Source organism: Thalassophryne amazonica, chromosome 5 (genome assembly GCF_902500255.1).
Source record: "Thalassophryne amazonica chromosome 5, fThaAma1.1, whole genome shotgun sequence".
NCBI classification, from domain to species: domain Eukaryota; kingdom Metazoa; phylum Chordata; class Actinopteri; order Batrachoidiformes; family Batrachoididae; genus Thalassophryne; species Thalassophryne amazonica.
Window position 1 is genome coordinate 43,987,219 of NC_047107.1, and position 26,726 is coordinate 44,013,944.

The 26,726-nt window shown below is 41.0% G+C and overlaps 1 protein-coding gene across 12 annotated transcripts in view; it reads left to right on the forward strand.

Annotated features, from left to right (window-relative positions):
- Positions 1-26,726, forward strand: part of mef2cb (myocyte enhancer factor 2cb) — a 183,513-nt gene that overhangs the window by 145,345 nt on the left and 11,442 nt on the right. For 2 of the 12 annotated variants that reach the window (XM_034170077.1, XM_034170078.1), the window contains 4 exons: positions 10,380-10,523; positions 10,704-10,841; positions 16,387-16,576; positions 18,521-18,568. In XM_034170077.1, the coding sequence (XP_034025968.1) occupies positions 10,380-10,523; positions 10,704-10,841; positions 16,387-16,576; positions 18,521-18,568 (520 nt within the window). The remainder of the gene's footprint in view (positions 1-10,379; positions 10,524-10,703; positions 10,842-16,386; positions 16,577-18,520; positions 18,569-26,726) is intronic. The other 10 variants (XM_034170079.1, XM_034170081.1, XM_034170089.1 and 7 more) reach the window with 10 other exon arrangements.

A 26,726-nucleotide genomic window follows, 5' to 3' on the forward strand; every position in this document is an offset into this window, starting at 1 on the left:
CTATGTGCCACATGCCCAGACAGTATGTCAGTATGCTCATCACCAAGGATTCAACTCAACTCAGCTCAGCTTATCTCAACCTTTATTTCTATGGCACATTTAAAATGACAGCAGTCAACCAAAGTACTGTACAGAATTTAAAAATGGGCACCAAGTTACCCCAAATCATAAATAAATGAATTAAAAATAACAATAAAATTACAACAGGCAATAAAACAGATAAAAGGCAAAGTAAAATAATGAGTAAAAAGTAGTAGGAAATAATTCTATTTTATTTTATTTTATTTTATTTACATAATGCCAAATCACAACACTGTCACCTCAGGTGAAACACATAAGGTCTAACCTTACCAACCTCCAGAGCAAGCACACAGGCAACAGTGGTAAGGAAAAACTCCATCCAAAGATATTGAGGAAGAAACCTCAAGCAGACCAGACTCAAAGGGGTGACCCTCTGCTTGGGCCATGCTACCGAAAGACTACAAATAAGGTAAATTTGTCAACATTAAGCCACAGGAAAAACAGAACAGATACTAAGGTGAAACAGAGATGTAATCGCTCATTTAGGAAATGCCAGAGAGCCTGGGGGCAGCTGTTGCAAAGGCTCTGTCACCTCTCATCTTTAATCTGGTTTTAGGCACCTCCAGCAGCAGTTGGTCAGAAGACCTTAAGGCTCTGGTTGGGGTGTAAGAAAAAAGAAGCTCCAAAAGATACACTGGGGCCAGGCTATTGAGGGCTTTAAAAACAATTAAAAGAAGTTTAAAATCAACCCGGTAACACACCGGAAGCCAGTGAAAAGTAGCCAAGACCAGTGTAATGTGGACAGACTTTTTCTTTCCCTTAAGAAGAGAAGCAGCAGCGTTCTGAATAATCTAGAGGTGGTTTAGAGAGGTCTGATCCAAGCCAACGTACAGAGTTACAATAATCTAGTCTACTTGTGATGAAGGCTTGGATAACTTTCTCAAGGTCAATCCTAGAGAAATATGTCTTGGACTTAGCTAAGAGACAAAGGATTGATAGAAAGTAGCAGCTTCATGTCCAGGTTGTTCTTCCTGAGGACATGCAGGAAGTGTAACTGCTGGAGATCCAGGTGTGGTCTGCAGAGATGTGGGTGCACAGAGACTTGAAGGCGGTGACAGTTTCCACCTATTCTCCATTTATAAGGAGGGGGAGGGGGGTAGTCCTGTCTGTTTTTCCTGAAGTCCGTGATGAGTTCTTTTGTCTTATGAATGTTCAGGGTCAGGTTGTTCTCTGAACACCAGAGTGGTAGTTTCTCCACCTCCGCTCTGTACGCTGTCTCATCGACATTGCAGATGAGTCCAACCACTGTAGTACCATCCACATATTTTATAATGCGGTTGGTTGGATGGGATGGAGACCAGTGTAATTATTCTTAGATGCCTAATGTATATAAAGTATTAGCTTGAAATCGTGAAGTACCAAGTACCAATCTTCCAAGTGGTCTACAGGACCAATGGAGCATTCTGAGTTTCTATTGGCTTTTACCTCCACCAGTGAGGGCATGTTTTCCACCCTGTTTAGTGGATTTATTGCCCAGTCAGGATATCTCAAAATATATGAAACATGATGTAGAGGTACTCTTTGAGTTAAAGAAGGGTTGAACCAATTTAGAGGTAAATGCAGATCCAGGAGACAGCACAGTGGCTTAGTGGTTAGCACTGTTGCCTCACAGCAGGAAGGTCATGGGGTCGATTCCCACCTGTGGCTTTTCTGTGTGGAGTTTCCATGTTCTCCCCGTGTTTGCATGGGTTCCCACTGGGTGCTCCAGTTTCATCCCGCATCCAAAGACACGCAGGTTAGGTGGATTGGAAACTTAAAATTTTGTTTGTCTATATGTGGCCCTGCAACAGACTGGCATCCTGTCCAGGGTGTACCCACCCCCCGTGGTCCTTAATTGGAGTAAGTGGTTGAAAATGTGTGTGTGTGCAGATCCAGGATTTTTGTCTGTCATTAGTTAACAGTGCTGAAGTTGGCATTTCTCCAATAACATGGACATCAATGATAGACATGAACAGACGAGTTTGGGGTCTTGATGGAGGTGGGTGCACTCTGAGTGTTCACTATTTTCCTCTATTTTTCAAATTATTAGGCACACAAGTATAAATGAGCCATCATTGTGTAGGTATGAGTCTGAACCCCAGTGACACTCATCTGTAGTTCATTCCAAGGACCAGAAGGTGGCACCACAGCTTTATGAAAGCATGAATTGGGTTCCAAGGGCACTCTATCAGCATGCACACGGAAACAATGGGACAGTCATTTAAGGTGCCAGAAGGCATTCAGATCTTTCCAAACACAACAGTCTCTGGAGGTTGGTTATAAAAAGCCATGTTGCTCAATTTTAGGGTTGGTGGATTTTTCAGTCTGTACACTAAAGAAGGTGCTTCCCTTGTGGACATAAATTCTTGCTGCTAAAGGACTGGATATCAAGAGTGGACTACAACAGCTGTCTACTTTTACTGTATGGTACCAGACTAAGGGCCCTGTGCTGTTTGGGGAATTGTGTTTCACTTTTCTAGCGAACATCTGCTGGACCATAGCTGCTGCCAATCACTTGTCTGCTAGTTTTCACTCACTTGTCAGTTACTGAGAGGGGACTTGTGCTTTTTGATGCTGTCACACATGGCACACACCACTTGTTATCATTGTTTTGTCTACGTTCCTCCTGCCAAAGAAGTCTTGATGCTCACTCTCGGTACTTGAAAGCAGAGGGCAGAATATCACTTTTCCCAACAGTTCTACCATGTATGATGGAAGGATCCGAAAGTAATTCAAGAATAGTTTGGGACCATTTCTACAGAACGATGCTTGACACTGAGAATGTCTATGCTTTCAGTTGAATCATTTTAACACCAGGCAGTGGAAGTGCTCTAGCAAAAGCATGAAAAACATGCCCAGTTTTTTCATGAGATGCTAACAGTGCAATAGTGGCATGCACGGCATGCTAAACACATCCCATGACTAAAACAGCATACAGTCTGATTCTCCCACATGTTAATAACAGATGGCTACAAATTAAATGAAAATACTCTGCAAAAAAAAATTATTTTATGACAGTCATTTTTAGATCAGTGAGGTGATGGTCCAGTGGTTAAGCAGTGGGCTTGAGACCAGAGGATCCTCAATTCAAATCTGCCTGGCCCAAGGGCCTTGGGCAAGGTTCTTAATCCCCAAGTTTCGTATAGTGAGCCCCTTGCAGTGTATAGTGAGCGCCTTGCATGGCAGCACCCTGACATCGTTGTGTGAGTGAATGGGTGAATGTGAGGCATTACTGTAAAGCGCTTTGAGCTTCTGATATGGATGGGAAAAGTGCCATATAAATGGACTGTGTTACTATTTAGTTCATTTAGAGTACTGTGCAAATGTTTATGCCCTTAAAGTAATTAATAGCTCATATTTATTAATAATGATAAATTTGTAAATGTATGACCATTTTTCTTTTCTGCTTTCCTTTAACTGGTAAAACTGTAAACCTTGACACTTGCATGAATTTGATCAGCGCACTGGCACCCAATCTGCCATGACAGAAAGTAAACTTGTTGTAAACCGCTGTAAACCGTTGTAAACTGTGTGTGGCTGCGTGCAAGTGCGCAAAGAAAATTTTAAAATGTTCAAAATCTCTGGCACACATTAATTTAGTGAACTACATGTGAACATTGCTCAAACAATTCAAAAACACAGTGTCAGTGTGAGTCATTGCGTGAACGCACCGCATCACAGCGCAACTCATCTGAAGATTATGACGAGTTGTTAAATCTATCATAAACATAATTTTACAGATATTCACAAGAAGGAATGAAAATGCAACTGTTTTACCAAGCCATTACAATATAAATATTACAAATAATTACCTTTGAGATGATTCCAAATGTGTTCTCCACCTCATGAAGCACAAGAGAGAGAGATAAATCAAACCTGCAGCTGTAGAAGATTCCTCTGTGATTCGTGAGTGATTAGTGGTGCATGAGCCAAACTCTGACAACAAATGATTAATCCATAACTTTTTGTGAAGTTTGTAACCTCATTACCAACTTTCAGCTATGTATTCTCATGAAGGAGTTTGTATGACATGTTACAAAAAGTTGTGTACGACATTTCATGCATAATCTGCTGAATATCCATGCGCATGTGCATGTTTCGGTGTCACAGTGGATTAGTGATTTGCAATGTTGCCTCACACCAAAAAGGTCGTGGGATCGCTTCCCGCCTATTCCTTTCTGTGTGGAGTTTGCATGTTCTCCCCATGTTTGCATGGGTTCCCTCCAGGTGCTCCGGCTTCCTCCCACTTCCAAAGACATGAAGGTGAGATGAATTGATCATTTTAAATTGACCGTAGGTGTGTGTGAATGAGTTTGTATGTCTGATGTCGCCTTGTGACAGACATGTCCTGTCCAGGGGTGTGCCCCATAGAGCCTCACGCCCTATATGCTGGGATAGGCTCCAGCACTCCCCTGACCCTTGATTGGAGTAAGCAAGTTTAGAAAATCAATGAATGCTTAGGTGATTAGGACCAAGAGTTAGAGATTGTATTTGGGTTAGGTTTAGAACAACAAAAAGGATAAGATGAATATCTCCCATCCCTCTTGTTTTGTGTCACAAGTTCCACCATTGGGTAGAGTGGGTGGGGTGGGGGGTGTCATGTGAACATAGCCTAGCAGCTGATGATTGCATTACTTTCCATACTTTCTACTATGAACATTTCATAAGAATAGCTTGATTTGAGATTTGAAGTTGACAAAAAAAACTCACTTTTTTTGTTCTTGTTCTGTTAAGACATTTTAAATTTGATTTACTGTTTGCATGCTAATGAAAAAACAATAAAAAATGACATTGTATTAAAATGTTAGGGTGCCTAAAATGTTTCTTCCTTTTCTATATTTTTCTTTTAGTATGAGATTAGCCACTGTTTTACTGTAATGGCCATTTTTTTGTTGTTGTTTTGAGAGGTTCGTACATAAAATTGATGTCTTTCATATAGTGGCGTTGACGTCACTCGACAAGAGAGTTGATGCCTTGTTTGGACAATGAGTTATTAAATTTTATAGACTATAAGAAATTTAGTGTGCAGAGGAGGCAATGGGCAATTAGAGAGCGAGAAAACATATTGGATAACAAGAACACAGCGGTGAGGCAAAAGAGAGAGGGCCATTTATGGCATTTTGAGCACTCCAAAGGACACGATTGGCTGTTGGGTCTTGTGTCAGCATTTGGCAACAGGTGTGATATCCTCAAACAGGTGGGCATAACTGGGATGAGTGGCATAGCTTCCTTATACCGCACCCTCGATCTGCTGAGCCCTGCTGGAAAGCTAAGACTGGACCACATGCTTCAAAGTCATATAACCCTCACACAGGGCCTCTGTGCACTCCATCAACACCCGACACAAGCATTACCCAACCCCCTGCGAGACCACCAACTCACTTACCCCATATGGGTGTCACATTTGCCCCGGCCGTCATTCCCTTCCCCAAGCAATGTCCCACTCTGCAAATGGAACCGTTCTGTCATGTATGTGGAATTTGGTGCAAGCAGAATAATAAAAAAAAAAAAGCTTGTTTGTTCTCGAGATGCATTCTCATGTGAGCAGAAAGGGGGCAGCGGATCAGCTCTTGTCAGTTCGATATGATGCGGCGCCAAGACCAGAATGAAAGTACACCAAAGAAACAGCAAAAGTTTTACATCTCACGCCTTTGCCAAAAAAGACAGCGTTCTAAACCTTTGCAACCCCTTTGTTCTTTGGACTCTTCCACCTCAGATGGAGCAAGAATGCCTGATTCACTGTAGGTCTGTTAGAAGTCACATCTCCTGCATCGCCTCGGTTGATTTGTTTGGTGTGATTTCCTGAAGACTGTCAAAGATGTGAGAGATGCTTTTAAATTCAAGAATTCCAGATTTCCACTCCAGGGGCCAAGTGAGGATTTAGAGAGAGAGAGAAAGGAGAGCCGGCAAATGTTGACACGCTTACAGTAGTTGCCTTGCCATGAGACGCCGCAGGAATCAAACAGTTATCACGCACACAAAAGAAGCCCTCTAAGTTCACTAAAACCACACTCAAAACAGGCCTTTGTTGTGCTGACGTGAGAGATGAGTGGATTGTTATTTGTTTTCCAAGCAGGCAGAACGCTCCCTGTCACTTCGGCTGCCAATCGTGATGGAGCAGCGAGCGCTCGCACCGAAGGAGACAAACAAACAAGAGGAAGAAGTTCACTGAGATTAACTTATCATTGTACCTATCTCCCTCCTTTTCCCGCTCGCCATCTCTTTCCTTTTTTTCTTTGACTATAACACCCACTCTCGCACACCCACACAGGCGTGCGCGCAAACACAGACTCATTCCACCACTTTCCACTCCTACACACTCACACCAACACACACACACACAGACGCACATACTTGATCAGCATCAAATACAGGGTGTGCTAAAGTAAATTTAATTACGTCTGTCTGATATGGAGCTTCAGATGAAAGTAGGAGTGTGCAGTGTGAAGCGACGACTGCGCAGACAGGAGCAGGCCCATGATATTCCTCCTGTAGACTAATCTCTCTTTATTAATGCCAGAAGGAGAGAGAGAGAGAGAGAGAGGTGGGGGAGCCTTTGATGAGATCTCTGTCAGCTACTGTACGTTTCTTCTCTCTTGCTCTTGTCTTTGTCTCTCACTTTGCGAGGCAAATGAACACAGCGGTTATTGGTACGATTGGTACGAGCTCCACTCACCAGTGTGTAGTGAAACCTATCCCTGCTCTTAACAATATCTAAATTTTTTAAAAAGGGTAAAGGTTCCCTCTGTCTTTGTCTTTCTCTTCCATCAGCGAGGAAGCGTTTCTAGTCGGCTGCTGTCTTTTTTTTTTTCTTTTTTTTTAATGGCTGCTCTAATGGGGGCAGGTGGCCATCAGGTGGTCAAAAAAAGAAACTGCCACATTTAAATAGTGCATCCCACAGACATGAACTCCAGCGCTGCTTCTGCCCCACTGCTGGTTGTGGTGATAAAATGTTTCACTCCGATGGCCCCTCCCCTCCTTTTTCCAGTGTAATCATGAGGTTTTTAAGGTCTCATGATAGGCTTTTTGGTCAACAGTAGCATCACTGTTTGTCTGTCTCATTATTAGATGCGATTAAAGCCTTTGTGTGATCCCAAAATGTGCACAAAGCAGCCAGTGTGTCCTCGAAGGGAGCCTGCTGACAAAAACGCACGACCCGCCTGATTGAAAGATGAATTCAAAAAATTCAAAACCATTTAAATGCATATTTAAAAAAAAAAAAAAAAACAATGCTTTCTGCATTGGGTTTATCCTCCAGTCTGGATGTGTCCTCTTCGGTTGTGGACATGATGGCACAAAAAGCGATGGACAACAGACCTCGGTTTTGTAAATGAAAGCTACAAGCAAGTTCATTTCAACCTGCATGTAACAGCAAAACTCCACATATGTTGAGATAGTCTGTTTTGGCGACATTCATTAAAAAAAAAAAAAAAAAAAATCCCTTCCGTGAGGTTGTGTGAATCTGTGACCGTGTTATTTGAGCTTCTTTCTACACAAACTCACTCCCAATTCATCACATTTTGTCATTCAGTCAGTGCTTCTTTGCATCACTATGTGATGAGTTTGGTCACCCCTTCGTGTCACATAGTGACAGGCGGGGAATTGTTTTGTTCTTCACAGCATTGTCTTTTCTTTCTGATAACAGACATAACTAGAGCACTGCACACGTAGAGTGCAAACCTCCAACCTCGCCAACATTAGTTTCGAATTCCATAAATCTCTTTACCTTGGAAAAAAATTTCAAGGTCAAAGTCCTGTTAGAAGTGGCTTTTCATAAGCTAAATTATAATATAAAATATAGATCAAAAGGGCTTTTCAATGTTAAAATCAAATATCTTTTAATCTGCAATATAGATCAGATGCGGATCAAACTTGGTCTCTTCATTGAGAGTGTCAGTTTGCACTTCATTGTCACAAATGAGAGTGATTGAGTCACTTTTGACTTTGATATAATGCAAAATGTACTTCAAATGGGCTTTTCTATATTTAATTCAAATGACCACAAAATCCATAATCCAGATCAAACTTTGTCAGGTGATAGTGAGTGCCAGTCTGCACCTCACTTTCAAATATAAGAGGGATTGGGGCATGTTTGATTCAGATATAATGTAAAATATACATTAATTGGTGTTGTCAATGTTAAATTTAAATCACCACAAAATCTGTAATCTGGATCAGATCCAGATCAAACTTTGTCAGTCGATAAAGGATGCCATCCTACTTAACAATCTCAAATATGAAAGAAATGTCATCTGTTTTGACAGTGTTATGAATTTCTGAAAATTCCTTCAGTATTAAAGATAGGGATTTTTCCAATTTCCCAAGATTTTTTGCTGACTTTGCCATTTGACCTATGACCTTGAAAATTGAATCAGTTCTTGCCTATCAGGATATGATTCTTCAGCAAAGATTTCATAACGATGTATGAAAATTTGTGGTCTTCAGGCTGTTCACAAACAAACAAACAGGGTGAAAACATAACCTCTTCCAACTTTGTTAGGGGAGTTAATTGTCTGCTTCACTTCTGTGTCAACAACAGCAAGGTCATAGTTAGAGTTAGTGACACAAAACAGTCACATATTGACATCCGGTCAAAACAAATCTCATACATCAAAATGTGACCAGTTGGGAATGAGAACGTGTTGCTTTGAAGCATAACTGCTGTTATAAACACTGAGTAAATAACAGTTTCTGTCTGTGATTTTGTGCATTTCTGTGTAGATATTGTGTCCCTGTCACTTTCAGCCACACCTGCTCCTAATTTTCATCATCCTTTCAGCATCCACTCACCATCCTGCAGGTGGCAGGCATGTCTATGGGTTATTGCATAGCAAAGCTGCTTTTTTATTGACTTGTTGCATCAGAGTTCATCTGATTTTAATGTTTTTTTAGTCTTTTTTTCTGAGATAATGAGTTTTCATGTTATCAAAGGGGTTGGACTCATTTGTTTAACTATTTATTCACTCGTTCTTTTTACAGGATGCTTGCACAGATGTTCCCAAAGTGTGGGAATGACAGAAATTGGTGGTCACATAATACAAATTTTTGTGTTAAGTTATTTGCAAGATACAAGTTTCACCAGGCCCACATGTGATAAACTGCAACGTTACCATAGTAATGGTCAAAAACAACAAAATTCAGCGATTCAAAAGTCAGTATGCACTGAGTCTAAAAAGCAGACCTTGTGCTTCAATGATTCATTGACCGCCAACTATGACTCAAATTAAAATTGTTCCTGAAAATGACAGAAAATTAATGCTTTGAGTTTTTGACCCCTGCAGTATGAAATTAACCCTCTGTCTTTCACTTGCAGCTCTGTAGAATTGTTCCACCTAAGAGATACAATTTAACAGATTGGAAAGATGAATCTCTATCTTTCAACATGTGGCGACATATTGGAGAAAGGAAATGGTTTTGCATGTTGGCAATAATTTGACACAAAAATCAAGACGATAGAAAAAATTCCTGGTTGACAAATGACTCAAGATGTAAAATCTGTAAATGAATTTTGTAAAGTGTGCTATATGTATAACTTATGAGAGCTGATACAGATACGATGGGAATAATACAGGGTGTGATACATAAACAGACATGTAATAAGATATTTATCACATATTACAAAAAAATAAAGAATAATAATCATACACATGAATCATGTCGAACGAATAATGCAGGTAAATCATGTAAATATTTAAATGATGGAATGTTCTTATGTCTCTAAAGTCATGAGTGTCCTCTTCACTAACTTCTTGGTGTCTCACAACTTCAGTGTGAGACTCAAGTTGTAGAATTCTCCCTGCTGGGGAGGCTAAAACTCTCTCACCTTGATCAGACATCTTGGCTGAATGAAATGATCTGGATCCTGTATCAGGATCCTGCACTTGTCACCAGGATAACACAAAATGGGCGCGTGTCATCATTGGTGGGGCAGAGAAATGGGGGCTCCTGATTGGATGAAAAGCGGGGCGATACAAAGCCTGGTATTTTCAATGTTTTTTCTTTTTTTTTTTTTGTACCGGCCTTTTTTAAGATTTGTATCACCTTGATTTTATTGCCACAGTTTCCGTGGCAGTAAAATTGATAGGAAAAGTGTCTGATTTATCAGCCCTATCTTTTCTTGTATCTCATGAGGGCTGGTTTGAGTATAGAGCAGATTTTTGTTGTAATATGTGAGAAAGTTTACTTCTCCAAAAATCTCCTCCTGTCACCTCCTTTTCATTTGACCCCCCCCCCCCCCCCTGCACCCGCACTGCACATCTGGATCACGGTTCTCCACCCCAAAGCCCTTCAACTGTATTGTGCAACTGCTCTGTTTTCAGACGTTGAGAAAGAAGGGCCTAAACGGCTGTGACAGCCCTGACCCCGACGCAGACGACTCGGTCGGCCACAGCCCCGAGTCCGAGGACAAGTACAGGAAAATAAATGAGGACATTGATCTGATGATCAGCAGACAGAGACTGTGTGTAAGTACCTCCTGTTGAACCCCAAGCCTTCCTCTCACCTGTCTTTCCTCTCTTCCTCCCACCCCCCCGCGTTCTGTTGCTTTGTCCTCGTCTCCTCATTGTCTGTTCCTGCCATCCGTCTTTCTGTCCCCTCATCTGTGTCTCCCCCTCGTCTGTCTTTGTGGCTGTGGGACCTGGCAGGCATTGAGCAAGAAGGAGAACAAAGGCGGCGAGAGCCCGGAGCTCGAGTCTGCTCTCATCCTTACCCCACGCACTGAGGAGAAATACAAACAGATTAACGAGGAGTTTGATCACATGATTAAAACTCATAAGATACCTGTAAGTACTGGGTGGACACTAAGCTGCTAACAAAACGCTCACAGGACAGTAGCTGTCGAGCTAACCCAGCTAACCACTTCTGTTTGTCTCTAAAATCCACCAATCCAAGCACTTTCTCCTCATTCAGTATGGATTTTTAAAAAAATTACAACAAGCAGCTGCATACTTACAATAAAAAAATAAAAATATATAGTTGTTTAATTTTGCTTGATTACACCAATCTTCAAATTTGACATAATTGCATCCATAATTAGCAGGCCTTTTGTTATAGTAATAGCAGACTTTCTCTCATGAAAAATAACCTTACTGGATTCCCACCTTGAACTGGTTACCCATAATGCCTTGCCTAGATCTCAACGTAGGTGTGGTCTGCATGTGCTTTTCCTTTTCTTGCAACAGAACTCAGTCACGTGCAAGGACAGGCACTGTAGCAAAGCAGTAGAAAGAGACGTGCACAAAGACTGTGGGGCTTGGACAGCGCTGACATCCGCCAAACCCAACAGACCGCTCTTCTGTGATACACATGTCTAAACCTGTTAATGCTGCTTCTCACTTTCACTTATCCAAACTTTGGAAAACCTTGGAGCATGGGTGGGTAGCAGTGTGCCATGAAGGTCTGAGATGCTGCAGGTTTTCCTTGCATCTGACAGCAACAGCTAGTAATTTTATGGATATGATGAACTTTGATAATCCCTTGCATTTCTGAGATGTCTATAATGCACCGCTGGCAGCAGATCCTTTTTGGATTTGTTGTATTGACCCCAAACAAAAAAAGGGAGAAGCCGAAAAATAAATGGGGTGTACAGTTATGCTACGGTTATATTATGGGCATACAACGGTATTTACAACAATGCTATGGTTACCCTATGGGTGTACTATGGTGTCTACATTTTGCACACATCACATGGCACAAACCTGGCACGATACTTCTTCACACCCTGATAAAGTACTCAATGTCATCAAATCATGAACTAGATGAAATTTGCATCTGGTTTGTCATGGTTGTAGACAACCTAGTCTCACACCAGTTTGTGGTGGCATTATGAAAAGTACATTAATCTATGGGTTCATGATGGGAGCATGAAAATGGGGCGCTTTTTGTGACAAGGGCACAATTTCATTTCATGACAGAGGCATGAAATGTAGGGTGATGGGGGGGTCTGGGGAGTATGGTTAGGTTTAGGGGAGGGGACACACTTATGCTATGGTTATGGTTAGAGTTAAGAGAAGGAGGAGGATTCTAAATATCAAAATGGGAAAAAAGTGTCACAAAAATGGGGTGCTTTTACTAATGAGGCACGAAAAAAAATGTGAGACTGGGCTGTTGTACACCGGGAGCTTTGGTGATGCATAACCATGAATGTGAGAACAGGGCTCGTCCATACAATGTTTGAATACCACACAAAAAAAAGTATTTTTCTCGATTGGATCGGAACTTTTATAAGGATTTGCACTAAATCGTACACTGAAACATTGAATTTAATTGGATTTATTTTGCCAGCAGGTCACACAAAATTATATGAGGTTCATTAAAGGCAAAAATGTTAAGTTCATTCAGCTTAATGTGATTGGTATTATTAGGAAAAAATTATTTAAATTTACAAAGAAATTAATTTTAACTGAACTGAAAACAAAGTTGATATAATATGCACAATCTATTCATAGATATTTTGACTATAAATATGCACAATTTTTTTTCGTAAAGATCCATGTAATATTTCTTTAAATTTAATTGAATAGAATAAAATAAATAAATCAATAAAATATCTACCTCTCAATGTTAAAGAAACCGTGTGTGTGTGTGTGTGTGTGTGTGTGTGTGTGTGTGTGTGTGTGTGTGTGTGTGTGTGTGTGTGTGTGTGTGTGTGTGTGTGTGATGGGGGTTCTTAGTGCTGGCCCTTGATTAGGAGCTTTTCCAATATTCATCAGGTTCTTCTTTGGCCAGCACTCTACAATGTTTCTTAAAAATGGGTCTGGCAGCTTTTGGGTAATTTTGCTGACAGACAGACGAAGCTAATATATAATCTCCATCACGGAGGCAGGGGTGCCAAAAAGAGGAGAATAAGGAGAAAGATTCTAGGGGCCCATGATTGACAGGGGCTCAGAGAAGCCCCTAATACAGTTATAATACTGACAAAATAATATGGGAGGTGGCCCAGTAAGATTTCTTTTCATGGGGCCCAAACTCCCTGGCGGCACCCCTGCACGAAGGCAATGAAAGCAACATTTCACAGTAACATTTTTGAAAACAACATTTTTGTTTGTTGATGTAGCTATAACAAGGCGCTGTCAACTGCTGGACTTGGCGATAATTCAACATGAGCGTCAACTCTACAGCCAGTTGCCATATACACCAAAATAAAAGCTGCTTTCTATGTAAACTGAGCCTCCATTCAAAAGGCACCATATTGGAATGGTTAACGTCTGCCGTACAAGAGAAGGAGATAATTCTATGCTCGATAATTGAAAGAAGATCAGCCGTGTGTGACAGAACCGTGTGCAGCAGGGGGAGATGTGGTTAGATGCGGGGGGGGGGGGGGGGGGGATGTGGGGCTGCTTTGGGATTGAAGCCGATTGGGGATGGGGGTGGAACTGCAGCGGTTGGCGGCGCGGGGAGGTCTGTGCACACAACAAGTGGCAGTTCAGCGTGTGGTCAGGGCGGCTGCCAAGCGTTGGGCCTCTGGATTGCACGGGACCTGTTGAGGGCACTGTGGGGAGAGGTGGAGGAGGAAGACGAGTGAAAACAGGAAGGATGGCACCAGTTAGGACAGCTTACAGACGGGGCTCTCATACCCAGAGATGGCTTATACGTGCACGCTCAAATATAGCTCCCTGCTCTCAGAAAACACTGCTTCAAGAAGCCATGAGGTTGGAGAACTGACTGCAAATTGAAAAACAACAACAAAACCTCAATCAAAAACAGTGACTTGCGGTTTTTAAAGAAAGAGACTGTGGTGTTTGGCTCGCTCCTCTCCTGCACAAACCTGCAGCAAAAGCAAAGGCTGGACCTGCTTCCAGTGAAATATGGTTGATCCTCTTTGTACTGAAAAATATTTGATTATGCTTGAGCACAAAAAAGTCAAGTAAAAAAGACGAGGCGCGTATCCCGCTTTCCCGTTCGAGTCGCACTGATGTTCCTCCTGGTGAGATCGCTCTTTTGCTACGAGACACGTGGCAATAATTTCAACCCCTATTTTCTCCTTCCTAAAGCTAACATGCAGGATCAACCACTTCCAGGGCACTCCTAAGGTTAATCCCTTTTGCCAAGTGACACAATAAATATGACAAACTAGACGCCTGGGGCCCGCTCGTGTTCCTGATGAGACTGCTGACTGATCCGAGTCTACCACTTAAAACACTTAGTTTTAGCTCCGCGTGACAGCAAAATAAATTATTCCCGATTGCATTCGGTTATCCAGTCTCAGAATGTCTTTTGCAGACTTTTTCAGTGAGCTGAAGACAGAGTGAATTATCATTAGCTCTTTTAGAACAGTGGGGTGCCACTGGCTTCGTTCCCAGTAAACCGTAGCCGTCTGATTTCTTTAATGTAATAAATCAGGATTGAAGTTTGAGGAATATAAATGCAGTGACCACATCGCAATATTTCCTCAGGTTGACCTTCTGCTTTCACAGTGTGTCCCAAAAGAGGCAAAGCATAATTCATTTACAGAAATACTGTAAAATACAGGTTTAAAAGAGAGGGCTGTGAAAATTTGTACAAATATAGTGTGTGAGTTTTTTCTTAATCAGTGATTCAACAGAAAATCTGAGTTGAAATGTACAAAATGTTTCTATTCTACGATTAGCTGGGCAAGCACAGGATTAATTGAGTTAGTGAATCAGTGGGTCACCAAATTTTCATATGTAAATCTATAAAACCTGCTGCATATTCAGTTTTGAAATTTTGGATCCTGGTATATACAGAGGAGGACCCACTCACTCATCTTCAACCATTTATCCCTGATCGGGTTGCAGGGGGAACAGCTCCAGCAGGGGACCCCTGACTTCCCTTTCCCGGGCCACATTGGCCGCCTCTGACTGGGGGAATCTCTAGGAGTTCCCAGGCCAGTGTGGAGATATAGTCTCTCCATCTAGTCTTGGGTCTTCCCCAGGGTCTCCTCCCAGATGAGCATGCCTGGAATACCTCCCTAGTGGACATCCTTACCAGATGCCTGAACCACCTCAGCTGGTTCCTTTCAACGCGAAAGAACAGTGGCTCTACTCCCAGCTCCCCACGGATGACTGAGCTTCTCATCCTATCTCTAAGGGAGACACCAGCCACCCTCCTAAGGAACCCCATTTTGGCTGCTTGTACCCGTGATCTAGTTCTTTTGGTCATGACCATAGGTGAGAGTAGGAATGAAGATTGACCAGTAGATTGAGAGCTTCGTCTTTTGGCTCAGCTCCCTTTTTGTCAACCTGAACCTAAAATTGTGAGCTATATTGGCATCTTTTAACACATAATAAGGTAAAATAAAGACATGTAGGCTTATCAAGTTCTTTTTGAAGCCTTGTAGTTAATGGTAAGGTCCTGGTGGCCCCTCACATCACTGTTGCTTGTGTGACCTTTGCTTTTTTCTGTTTTATTAAATGATGCATTCAAGTCACAAGCCACTTTAATAAAATAAAATAAAATTAAAATATGACAGTCATTCATTCATTTTCTATAACCACTTATTCCCGTTGGGTCATGGGGTTGCTGGAACCTATCCCAGTGGTACACCCTGGACAGGATGCCAGGCTACATATAGACAAACACATTCACACCCACGGTCAATTTAAAGTTTCTAGTTCACCTTACATGCATGTCCTAGGAACCTAGGAAGTGGGAGGAAGCTGTGGCACCAAGAGGGAACCCATGCAAGCACGTAAACTCCACACAGGAAGGACTATGTGGGAAGCGATCCCAGAACCTTCTTGCTGTGAGGCAGCAGTGCTAAGCACTAAGCCACTGTGCTGTCCATGACAGTTGTGACAATGACAATTATAATTCTTTATTAAATACAACCATTTTTTTGTGTAAATATCAGCAGACCACAAAAAAATACTATTCTATTCTAGTATGAGATATAAACATTTATAAATACGGTATTACAAATATAACTTTTTTTAGGGGTGGGCGGTTAGGCAGATTAAATGCATATTAAAACATTTGCTCATAGATATAGTATTTCCTCCTCTGTGGAACTTATTCCACATATTATTTGCAGAATCAAATTTGGATGTAACTGTGTTGGTCAATTCAGGATCAATTTGCTCAGTGGGACCTTTTGTAATTGCTTTGCTTTTGTGTAATTCTCTCCTTCATCTTTCCTGCTTTCTCTTTTTTATGTTTGTTTATAGTTCATGAAGAATTATAAAAAATAAAAAAATTACAAATGCTATTGTGTTCACAGACTGTCACCTCTCTTGTCTAGTCCATCCTTTCTGCTCCTTGATGTTCTGGATTTACTTTTGTGAATTGTTGCATTTGTTCTGTTAACAGTTAGTCTGACCATCTCTCTCTCTCTCTCTCTCTCTCTCTCTCTCTCTCACTCCCTTCCAGCAGGCCGTTCCCCCATCTAACTATGACATGCCCGTGTCCATTCCCGTTAGCAACCAGAACAATCTCATCTACAGCCATCCCGGAGGTTCCCTAGGCAACCACAACCTGTTGCCCCTGGCGCATCATGGCATACAGAGAAACAGCATGTCTCCTGGAGTGACACACAGACCTCCCAGTGCAGGTAACACAGGTAGGGTATCACATGCAGCTCTGACTGAAGAATCGCCACCCGTTTGTCATGATGTAATGCACACGTATCAGTGGCACCATTTATTTCACATCAAGTAGCTGTTACCTCCAAGCAGAAGGCGGTGAATGAATCTTGGCCCCTGCTCATTATATTGCTGAAAGCAAGCTAACAATTTAATATCATATTAAATCCCAGCCCACAGTCGCTGATTTAGTGTGAGTTTCGACATGTGGGATGTCTGGACCGATCTATAGGAATATGAGTTGTGGGTGACATCAGCAAATCATGCCTGTTGGTTTATTGTTGTCCAAAGTCCTTTTTCTGTCCCTCTGGTCTGAAGGCTGCTGCCCACACCCTCACCCTGTCATTACAACTGGATGCTCGATGCGCCAGCACAAACTAAATATGAGTTTTGGCATTCAAAGCATCCACGCCAAACCGCACGTGCCCTGGGCCCTCCCACTCGTCCACCTCGCATGGCTTAAAAACAATAATGTGTCATTTTTCTTGGACGTATCCACGCCCAATTGCTCGGAGTGTTCAGGTTTGAGTGGAGAATTAACTTCTTATCATATCTTGAACATGCACAATAACATGGTTAAAGGACAACTTCACTTTTTTTTACAGTCTGTGCTACATTTAAACATCGTGACGAGCGTCTGACTGCCGTCCTTTGACAGTTGCATCATAAGAGAGAAATGTGGTTTTCAAACCTGTCGAAAAGCAAATAAATGGGTTTCAGCAGGGCACATACATCACATGTCTAAAATAACTCAAATTACGTTGTTTCCAAACTTTAAAATCGTTTAGTGTAGTTATTAATGCACTCTTATATTTTAGGACTGCTTATCACTCCAACATATGTTGCTGGGAGGAGTAAATTTCTGTGGAACTTGCGGTAACAAATTGAGACGTGCTAACTTCAGAGACTCATGTACAGCTGATATAAAGTGATATATTTTACAAAATAAATAATAAATTATACCACGCTGCCTATATATCTTTAGACCACTATTTTACAAAAATTACAAAATAGGCTGCTAGCATTTTTTGTTGCTATTTTAAACATTGAGTAAGTCTTTGTAATGACCAGGCAGCTGCCCCACTGAGACTTATTCATTCATTCATCAACAAATTTTACAACAAAAGGAACCTTTTTCCTCAAACGAAGCAATCACCAATGTCAGTAGAACACCCAGATGCTTGAATGCTAACCGTGTGCTCTATTTTAGAGATTTATTGTGCACAGACTACGATGTCTACGAAGGAACCATGACATCTCTTTTAAGAGATAGTAAATATGCACTGGTATTTAGAAAGTAGACTCAAGTGGAAGGTTGTAGAGGTAACGGCTGAGTCAGTGTGTCAGATCCACCAAAGCTGCCTGAGGTGAAGCAGTAAGATGATGTCTTGTATTGTTCCATGAGTGTTTGCTTTTATTTTGTTGAATGGTTATATTTAATTCACTTTCATTGTGTATAGAAGCACAGTGTAAGTTTTTCGTAACAGTGCTTATGTAATGTGCGTCTGAAAAGAGCTCTGTTTAAATACCACAAATATACTGCACTCCACTGTAGACCACATTTGTGCCGGTCTATGGTACAATCGCTTTTGATTTCCACGCCATACCAACACTCCAATACTCTGCTTGTCCACACATTTTAAGATTAACACATCCATCGGAAAGCAAGTATACTTGTTACTTACTAATTTTGGGAGTGAAAACCACAACAGTGTCTGGTGGAAACTACCAATGATACTTGCAGTTTGCTATCCATGCCAGGTGGAAGGTAGGACCCAGTGTTTTAATATGACTTGGGTTGTAAAAAAAAAAAAGTAGTTATCCTTTAAACCAAGCTTCTGAAAGATGAGCTCAGTAATCGTGGGCGTCTGTCCTATAATGGGCTTCCTGTCTTTTGCTCTTCTCTCTCTTTCTTCTCTCAGGTGGCCTCATGGGTGCCGACCTCACCACTGGCGCAGGCACCAGTGCTGGTAAGAACTGCCTCCTTTTCCTGCACACAGTTGTCGACTAACACACCAACCCACGCACGCACATACATGGCACCCACTCACTCACTTGCGGCCGTAAAACGCATGACTAATAGTAGCCCAAACCCAAGTGGAGATTTTGTCCATGTTGATGTTAGTGGTGTCGGAGTTCATCTTGGAATGTTTGGCCCGTTGCTTTGGTCGTGACACATCCTGGTTTCTTTCTGCTATAAAATGGTAGAATAAATGAGCAGTGGAAATAAAATGGCATCCTACATCAGCATTTTGACAGATGGATGCTGGATGGTGAAAATGACAAACGCTGGACACTCGCTTTTACACAGGCTCTCCACAGCGTAGGCGCTATAAAATATCTGCTGCAGCAAAATTTACGTTTGGAGTAGCTCACCACACTTTAATGATCCTGCGGAGACTGAAACATGTATGAACATGTATGCATATGTGACCTTCCTAGTTTAAAAAAAAAGAAAGAAAGAAAGAAAGAAATTCATCCAGGGTGGGTAAAGTCCAAACTCTAAACCTTACTCGGTTAGCGCTTTGAGGTAATTTGTGTCATGATTTTGTGCTGTCTAAAAAAATGTATTTAGTTGAACTTATTCCAGTTTAATAAGTCTAATCTGGATCGAGTTACGTCTGGATCTGGACTGAAGTGTAGATCATGATCGTCTGTCCTTGGACATACAGAACTGAAAGGAAAAATTGTTCTGTCTTCCAATGTGGTAAAAACAGTCAGATTGATCAAACAGGCAGATTTGGATCCAGATCAGTCACAAAATTGAATCTGTTCTTCTGCCAAATGTCACCTATTCTCAAAATGCCACTTAAATCTATCACTACACTTTTTCAAATCTTTTTCCCACAGACGAACAAAGAAACAGAAAACACAAACATCCAAACACTAACATCCATAACCTTGAACAGGTGGCAGTAACTAGTGTGTAATTATTTAGCCAAATTATGGAGACGTTACTCCAGCAAACGCAGCGTGCAAAGAGAATATAGCAATTGGTGAAGTTGGTTCTAACAATAGAGCTGGGTGTCAACAACGGTAAGGTTGGTAGTTCGAAGCCTGATTATTCCTGTTTGTGAAAGTGTCCTTGAGGTCATGAGTTTCTGCTGATCCCTATGTAGGCCCGGAGGCCTGTTGGTATTGGTGCTAAGCAGATGAGAGTCCATGACTAACCATGGATGGGATGTTGGTCCATCACAGGTTACTTTCTCCAACTAAGACCAGCAAACCCATTTGCAGCTGGGTGGACTAGGGCAGTGCAGATGAAGTGTCTTGTCCAAGGACACAGGTCATGTGACTGGTGGCTCGAACCCTGGTTATCCAACTCCTTATCCTACAGAACCACTTGCTCTTCCTGCTCATGATCCGACCTTGATAGAAACTGTAAAGGGTTAACAGGAAGGACAACATCTCGACATGACCATTAGCTGAGACCATAAAAAAGCACATCAACCCCACGTAAACGAGAGGATTCCCGTGCTAATTAGTGCAAAGAAATTCAATATGAATGATTTCAAATTTGTTCAAGGATTATATGAATTCATGCAAAATAAAAATTGTTACTGCACTTTAACTATCATCTACGTTTCTCTAAGTACGTTTATTCTATTTAATTATAATAATTTAAATGAATAATGCTTGAATTATTTGCTTCAATTCATTTTAAATGATTTAATTATATTGACTTACTCAAACAGTTTGAGTTGAAGTCACTAATCAGCTTTTACAGCGTGTGGATTAATCTGTCAGGGTCCAATTTATAGCCAAATGACTCCCATGTGAAGGGTTAAATTTTACAGCCCTAAAGTACAGTGCACGGTGTACAAATGCAGAGTTGGGGGTAGTCAGTGGTGCACAGCTGGGCAGCCCTGTCTGGCCCCTAGGGCTCCATCACCGGGGTCAGACCCTGGTTTCTCTGTCTGGTCACTCATCGCACACACAAAAACATACACACACATACACATACACAACGGGACCATTTGTTGTGGCATGTGTTCCGTCAGCGGCGTGCTGCAGAGCCGTGTTTCAAATGTAGCCTTTGTCCCGCCATGGTGAGGAACAGTGGTGCACTGTGAGAGCTACAGGTCGCTCGGCAGCAGCGAAAAACACGACTCGGAGGGCGAGTCATGTGGAAGTAAAAAAGATTCCATTCAAAGCTCTCTTAAATCTCATAGAGAGAGAGAGAGAGAGAGAGAGAGAGAGAGAGAGAGAGAGAGAGAGAGAGAGAGAGAGAGAAGGAGTTAAGTGCAAAGGAGGGGCGGGGGACCCCAGTGATGAATATCCACTGATGGTGGAAGCATGTGTCCAAAAGGAGAAACAGTGGGGGAACACAGATGGAAGTGTTCTGTGAACTTGGTCAGCCATTTTAATGATGTTCTTCTGAGTGATTCAGTGTGAGGTGTCTCAGCCGCTGTGGCACCGCAAAGGCTTTTAATGGTCTCCGTCTCCACACCATAGGTTTGATAAGTTTGATTGTCCAATGAGTAGGGTTCCTTGTCTTAAGTGAGGACCCCTGGGTGTGTGTGTGTGTGTGTGTGTGTGTGTGGTGGGGGGATGTTAAACGTGGGTGTTTCAGATGAGCATTTCACACATGTACATATGCATATAACACGTCCTTTGTGCCTGTGATGTCATGATTATACTGCGTGCTAAGAGGAAACAGAAAAAAGAAAAATCGTAATTCACATGGACTTACTCTATGTCCTTTTGTTTGGTGCTTATTCTTTAAATAACCATATAATTGCTTATAGTTGTGCATAAAATCCTGAGTCAATTTTAAAGAGATAAAATCAAAATTGCACCCCAGTCTCAGGCTATTAGATCATGATACCTTCACTAAATGTAGTAGATTTTCATGACGGGGTTAACTATAACCTAACCTTAACCCTAACCGTAACCCCAACAGCCACACTGTAGATCCACAAAAAAAAACTCCATTCGTGATCTATTATTTCATGATACCATCACAAAAATCAACTACATTTCATGATAGCATCATAAACTAATAGACGAGAGCACCGCGCTAATAGAGTGCAAATCTCCACCAACACTAGTTTATAATTCCACAAATTTTTACCTTGGAAAAAATTATTAATGTCAAAGTCCTGTTAGTAGTGGATTTTCTAAAAGTAGATGTGATCAAATGTCTAAAAATAGATGTGATCAAATGTCAGGAGTATGTATTTAGTTCATGCACTTGAATTGAATTGTGGTGTTGTCAGTTTGTTTTTCTGAATTCTTTTTCAGATCATTTTCACAGAACATTGGTTATCTCTTCTATACACAATTTGTCGTTGCTTTTTGGCAGTTGGTTTCCGATTGATAGCTGGAAGATAGACAAACAGGCATAAAATTTGAACCTCCATCCAATTTTGGTGGTGTAGGTAAATCCATAACAGAAAAATGAGAGTGATTGAGATATAATGCAAAATGTAAACCAAATGGGCTTTTTATTATTAAATTCAAATATCCATAAAATCCACAATTGATTAAAATATAATGTAAAATATACATTAAATGGGGTTTTCAATGTTAAATTTAAATGTCCACAAAATCTGTAATCTGGGTCAGATCTGGATCAAACTTTATCAGTCGATAAAGGATACCGTCCTGCATAACTGTCAAATATGAAAGAAATTTGATCTTTTTTGACAGAGTTAGGAATTTTTGAAAATTTGTTCAATGTAAAAGATAGGGATTTTTCCAATTTTACAAACTTTTTCCTGACTTTGACCTTTGAACTGTGACTTTTGTAATCAGTTCTTGCCAATGAGATTATAAATCTGAACAAATTTAATAACGATATATGAAAAATTGTGGGTTCCAGACTGCTCACAGACAAACAGCAGGTAGCCTCCACCCAACTTTGTTGGCGGAGGTTACTCAGTTGCTTTTTGTGATCCCATCACAAAAGTGGTATATGGTTGAAATTTCGCACAACAAATATGCTACAAATATTACAAAAAATTTCTGAATGTCACATAAAGATCACAAACTGAAGAAAACAAGTATTTTTTGTGGCTGCCCTTTACCTTCACAACTTACTTATTTTGAGGAGAAAGTTTAATCAGATTTTCCAGCTTCCTAGCAGCTAAAGTAAAAGAAAATTCCTCCAATATCTGAATACTGACTGTTAAGTTTGGGCATAGTTTGACATGACATCACTTTTAACGTGGGTGTTTGCCTTTTCAGTAATAATTGAAAACAGATGTTTTGGGCTATTTTGTGAGTAACATGTTCAAATGACAGTCTACTGAGAGGGTGAAAACAACGCCCCCTACATGGCTAAGAGAACGTAGCTCGCTAACTTCTAAATCAAACGTTTTTCTCGAGTGGTGTTGGTTTGTATATGGCCTGGTGGACTGGGAGGGATCAAGCTCGATGTGCTACTCTGTGTAGTTTAGCACACGTCGCCAAAGGTTAATGAACTTGTACTAGTTTTGAACATGTTCAGAATCTTCAGGAGCTCAGTTTCAATCATACTCGGCTTGGATGGGTCGGCGTTGACTTGACCTGACAACTCAGCATCAAATTTTCACAGCACAAAGTGTTACTCCAAGTAATCCTGTGTTGAGTATGGAGTTGATGCCAGCCTATTCTCATAAATATTTTGCAGTAAAATGTGCAAAAAAAAAAAAAAAGATATGTTCACAAATGTGTACATATTCATATGTATTTTCCATCCAAATTTGTAAAATATTCCACGTATCCCTCCACTGGGAGGTGGTGGTGACAATCACAGACAACAAGGTGGTGGATTACCTGAGCAGATATAAATGCAGTAAGCAGTCTTGTACTGATTATTTTTGCTATACTAACCCTAAACATAACCTAAACCGTGACACTAACTTTAACCAAAATGCAAATGCGCATTCCTGAACGTTAAATGCACAAAATATCACACTTAACTTTTAATATGATATCATCTGAAACACGTCATGACGGTGTTTATGTTGAGTTGTGCTGGGATTGCCCCGGGCTGTCCTGAGCTGAGTGCATGTTGAGGTGAGGTGGTTGGGAGTTTTATCAAATTCCAGGAAAAAAAAAAGAAAGAAATAAAACTTTCTTCCTGATTTGGTGCAACTGCTGAGATGACATGGCTCTCCTGCTCAGGAGGATTCCACGTTGAATGCGGCTATGTGCACAAGTTGTAAGTCAGCCTATGGTAGGAAACTTTGCCAAACTTGGCCAGGTATGAGCGAAGATTTACCTTTAAGTCAATTAAAGAGTTTCACAATGGAGAAAACAGCCAGCAAACAATCATGTAGAAGGCAGCTCAAATATATATGTTTCAAATGATGCAATTGTCTCACGATCTAAGCCAGTAACATTTATTTCAGTGATACTTCAAGTAGAAATACAGAAGGTTCAGGTGCATGTTTTCTCATTTATATACCATTGAATGTATCAGCTCCTTGCTGGTTGGGTGTGCCTGTGTGTGTGTGTGTTGGGGGGAGGGGGCTAAAGTGATGGACATGAATGACAGAAAGAAAACGAGTTGATGAATGCACCTTCGGACCGAGCCGGCTACAGCTTTGTGAGAACCTCCTGCCTCCATTCGTGCAATTATGTAGCTGTCATCTCTGCTCGGCTCAGCAAAGCACCGCGAAGAGTTAACGACAAACTCTTGCCACCTCTCACGTTCATCACACACCAATTACACTCCCTAAAATGACTTACAAACAAGATACATCTTTAGGATGTCCCCGGTCGCAATTACACGGAAATTACTTAGACATACACGCTGCAGCGTGCGCGCACGAGTCAGTCGGGTTCACTGGATCGAGCAGTGTGTAGCTCATGTTTGTCATCGCTTCACACACAATGTGCAAGTGGTGAGTGTGACACCATAGTTCAGTTGGAGAATTCGAGGTTGAATGCACATTTGCCAAACCGCAACGGAAGAGTGTGTGCGCATGGAGAATAGAGCGGAGAATGCCTGTTAGACCACAACAGGACATCAGAAATTTGTTCAGTAACAGTAAAATGCTCAAGAGATCAACCACACCTCTTCTTTGTGTGTGAGTATGAGAGACCGAGCACGCGGGGTGGGCAGGGTGGGTTAGATGGGTGGGTGGGGGTCCTTGTCTTGCACATGCATATTGATGTGTGCTCGTCCATAACCGTAACACCTACAGTAAACCTCAGCTGCCCCGAACACATCTTAGATATAGCAAAAAGAAAAACTAGAGCACCGCGCTTGAAGAGTGCAAACCTCCGCCAACACTAGTTTCCAGTTCCATAAATTTTTACCTGAGAAAAAATTTACAAGGTCAAAGTCCTGTTAGAAGTGGCTTTTCATAAGCTAAGAAATAATACAAAATGTAGATCAAAAGGGCTTTTCGATACTACAGTAAAATCAAATATCTGCTAAATCCAAAATATGGATCAGATGTAAAACAAACTTAGTCTATTCATTGAGAGTGCCAGTTTGCACCTCATTGCCAGAAATGAGAGCGATTGAGGCACTTTTGATTGCGATATAGTGCACAATGTACACCAAATGGGCTTTTCAATATTAAATTCAAATGTTCACAAAATCCACAGTCTTGATCAGATCTGGATCAAACTTTATCAGGTGATAGTGAGTGTCAGTCTGCACTTCACTTTCAAATATGAGCCTGATTGGGGCATGTTTCGTTAAAATATATAGTAAAATATACATTCAGTGGGGTTTTCAATGCCAAATTTAAATGGCCACAAAATCTGTAATCTGGATCAGACCTGGATCAAACTTTGTCAGTTGATACAGGACACCATCCTACATACCACTTTCAAATATGAAAGAAATTTGATCTTTTTTGACAGAGTTATGATTTTTTTTTTATTTGTTCAATGTTAAAGACAGGTATTTTTTACATTTTTCCAAGATTTTTCCTGACTTTGACCTTTGATCTATGACCTTGAAAATTTAATCAGTTCTTGCCGATGAGGATATGAATCTGAAAAAAAAAAATAATAATGATATTTGAAAATTGTGGGTTCCAGACTGCTCACAAACAGACAAACAAGCAAACAGCGGCGAAAACATAGCCTCCGCCCATCTTTGTTGGCACTGGTCACTTTTCATGATCCCATCACAAAAGTGATATATGGTTGAAATTTCACACAACAAATGTGCTCTAAATATTACAAAGAAATTCTGAATGTCATATAAAGATCACAAGCTAAAGAAAAAAGTATTTTTGTGGCTGCCCTTTACCTTCACAACTTACTTATTTTTAGAAGTATGTAAGTTGTGAAATTTGATCTTTTTTGACAGAATTATGATTTTTTTTTAATTTGTTCAATGTTAAAGATAGGGATTTTTCCAGTTTTCCAAGATTTTTCCTGACTTTGACCCTTGACCTATGACTTTGCAAATTTAATCACTTCTTGCTTTTCAGGATATGAATCTTTAGTAAAAAAAATGTCATAAGGATATATGAAAAATTGTGGGCTCCAGGGTGTTCACAAACAAACAGACAAACAAACAAACAAACAGGGTGAAAACATAACCTCCTTCAAATTTGTTGGTGGAGGTAAAAAAAAAAGTAGTTTTTCTGAATCTCAGGTCAGATGCTGCTGTTGTCTATGTGTGACTTTAATGCAGCATCACCAGCAGCAGAACAACCTCATATGTTTAATTTCGGTACTTCCTCTAAACAGTTGGCGCCAACTCGGGTGCAGCACAGCCAAGCTAAGGCGCTCAACAGAGGAGTGGAAGCTCCCTCAACTTCAAATGAAGCCGTCGATCGCAACCGTCCCCAGATCAGTGGCGACACACGGCGGTCGAGTCACAGTTTTAGCTTAATTAGCTTGTGATTTTTGCGTTTAAGTGTTGGCCGCTGATGATCACAGTCATCTAGCTGATAATTGACTGGACAGCCGCCATCTTCACAGGATGGAAGGATACAGATGTCTCATTAACTCTCACCAAGATGAAGTCCGTGTCAGCGAGACCAAAGTGTATATTAATGTCTCTGTATGGCTCGAGCTCCTCTTCTTTCTTTTTTTTCTTTTTTTTTAGTTTCATCTGTACAGAAACACTGCTGTACTTCCTGCTGGGTTATTTACTAAAGTGTGCATATGTGTGGTGTGAGGTCTCATTCATCTGTCTCCACATGCACACCCACTCCATCTCACAAAGGG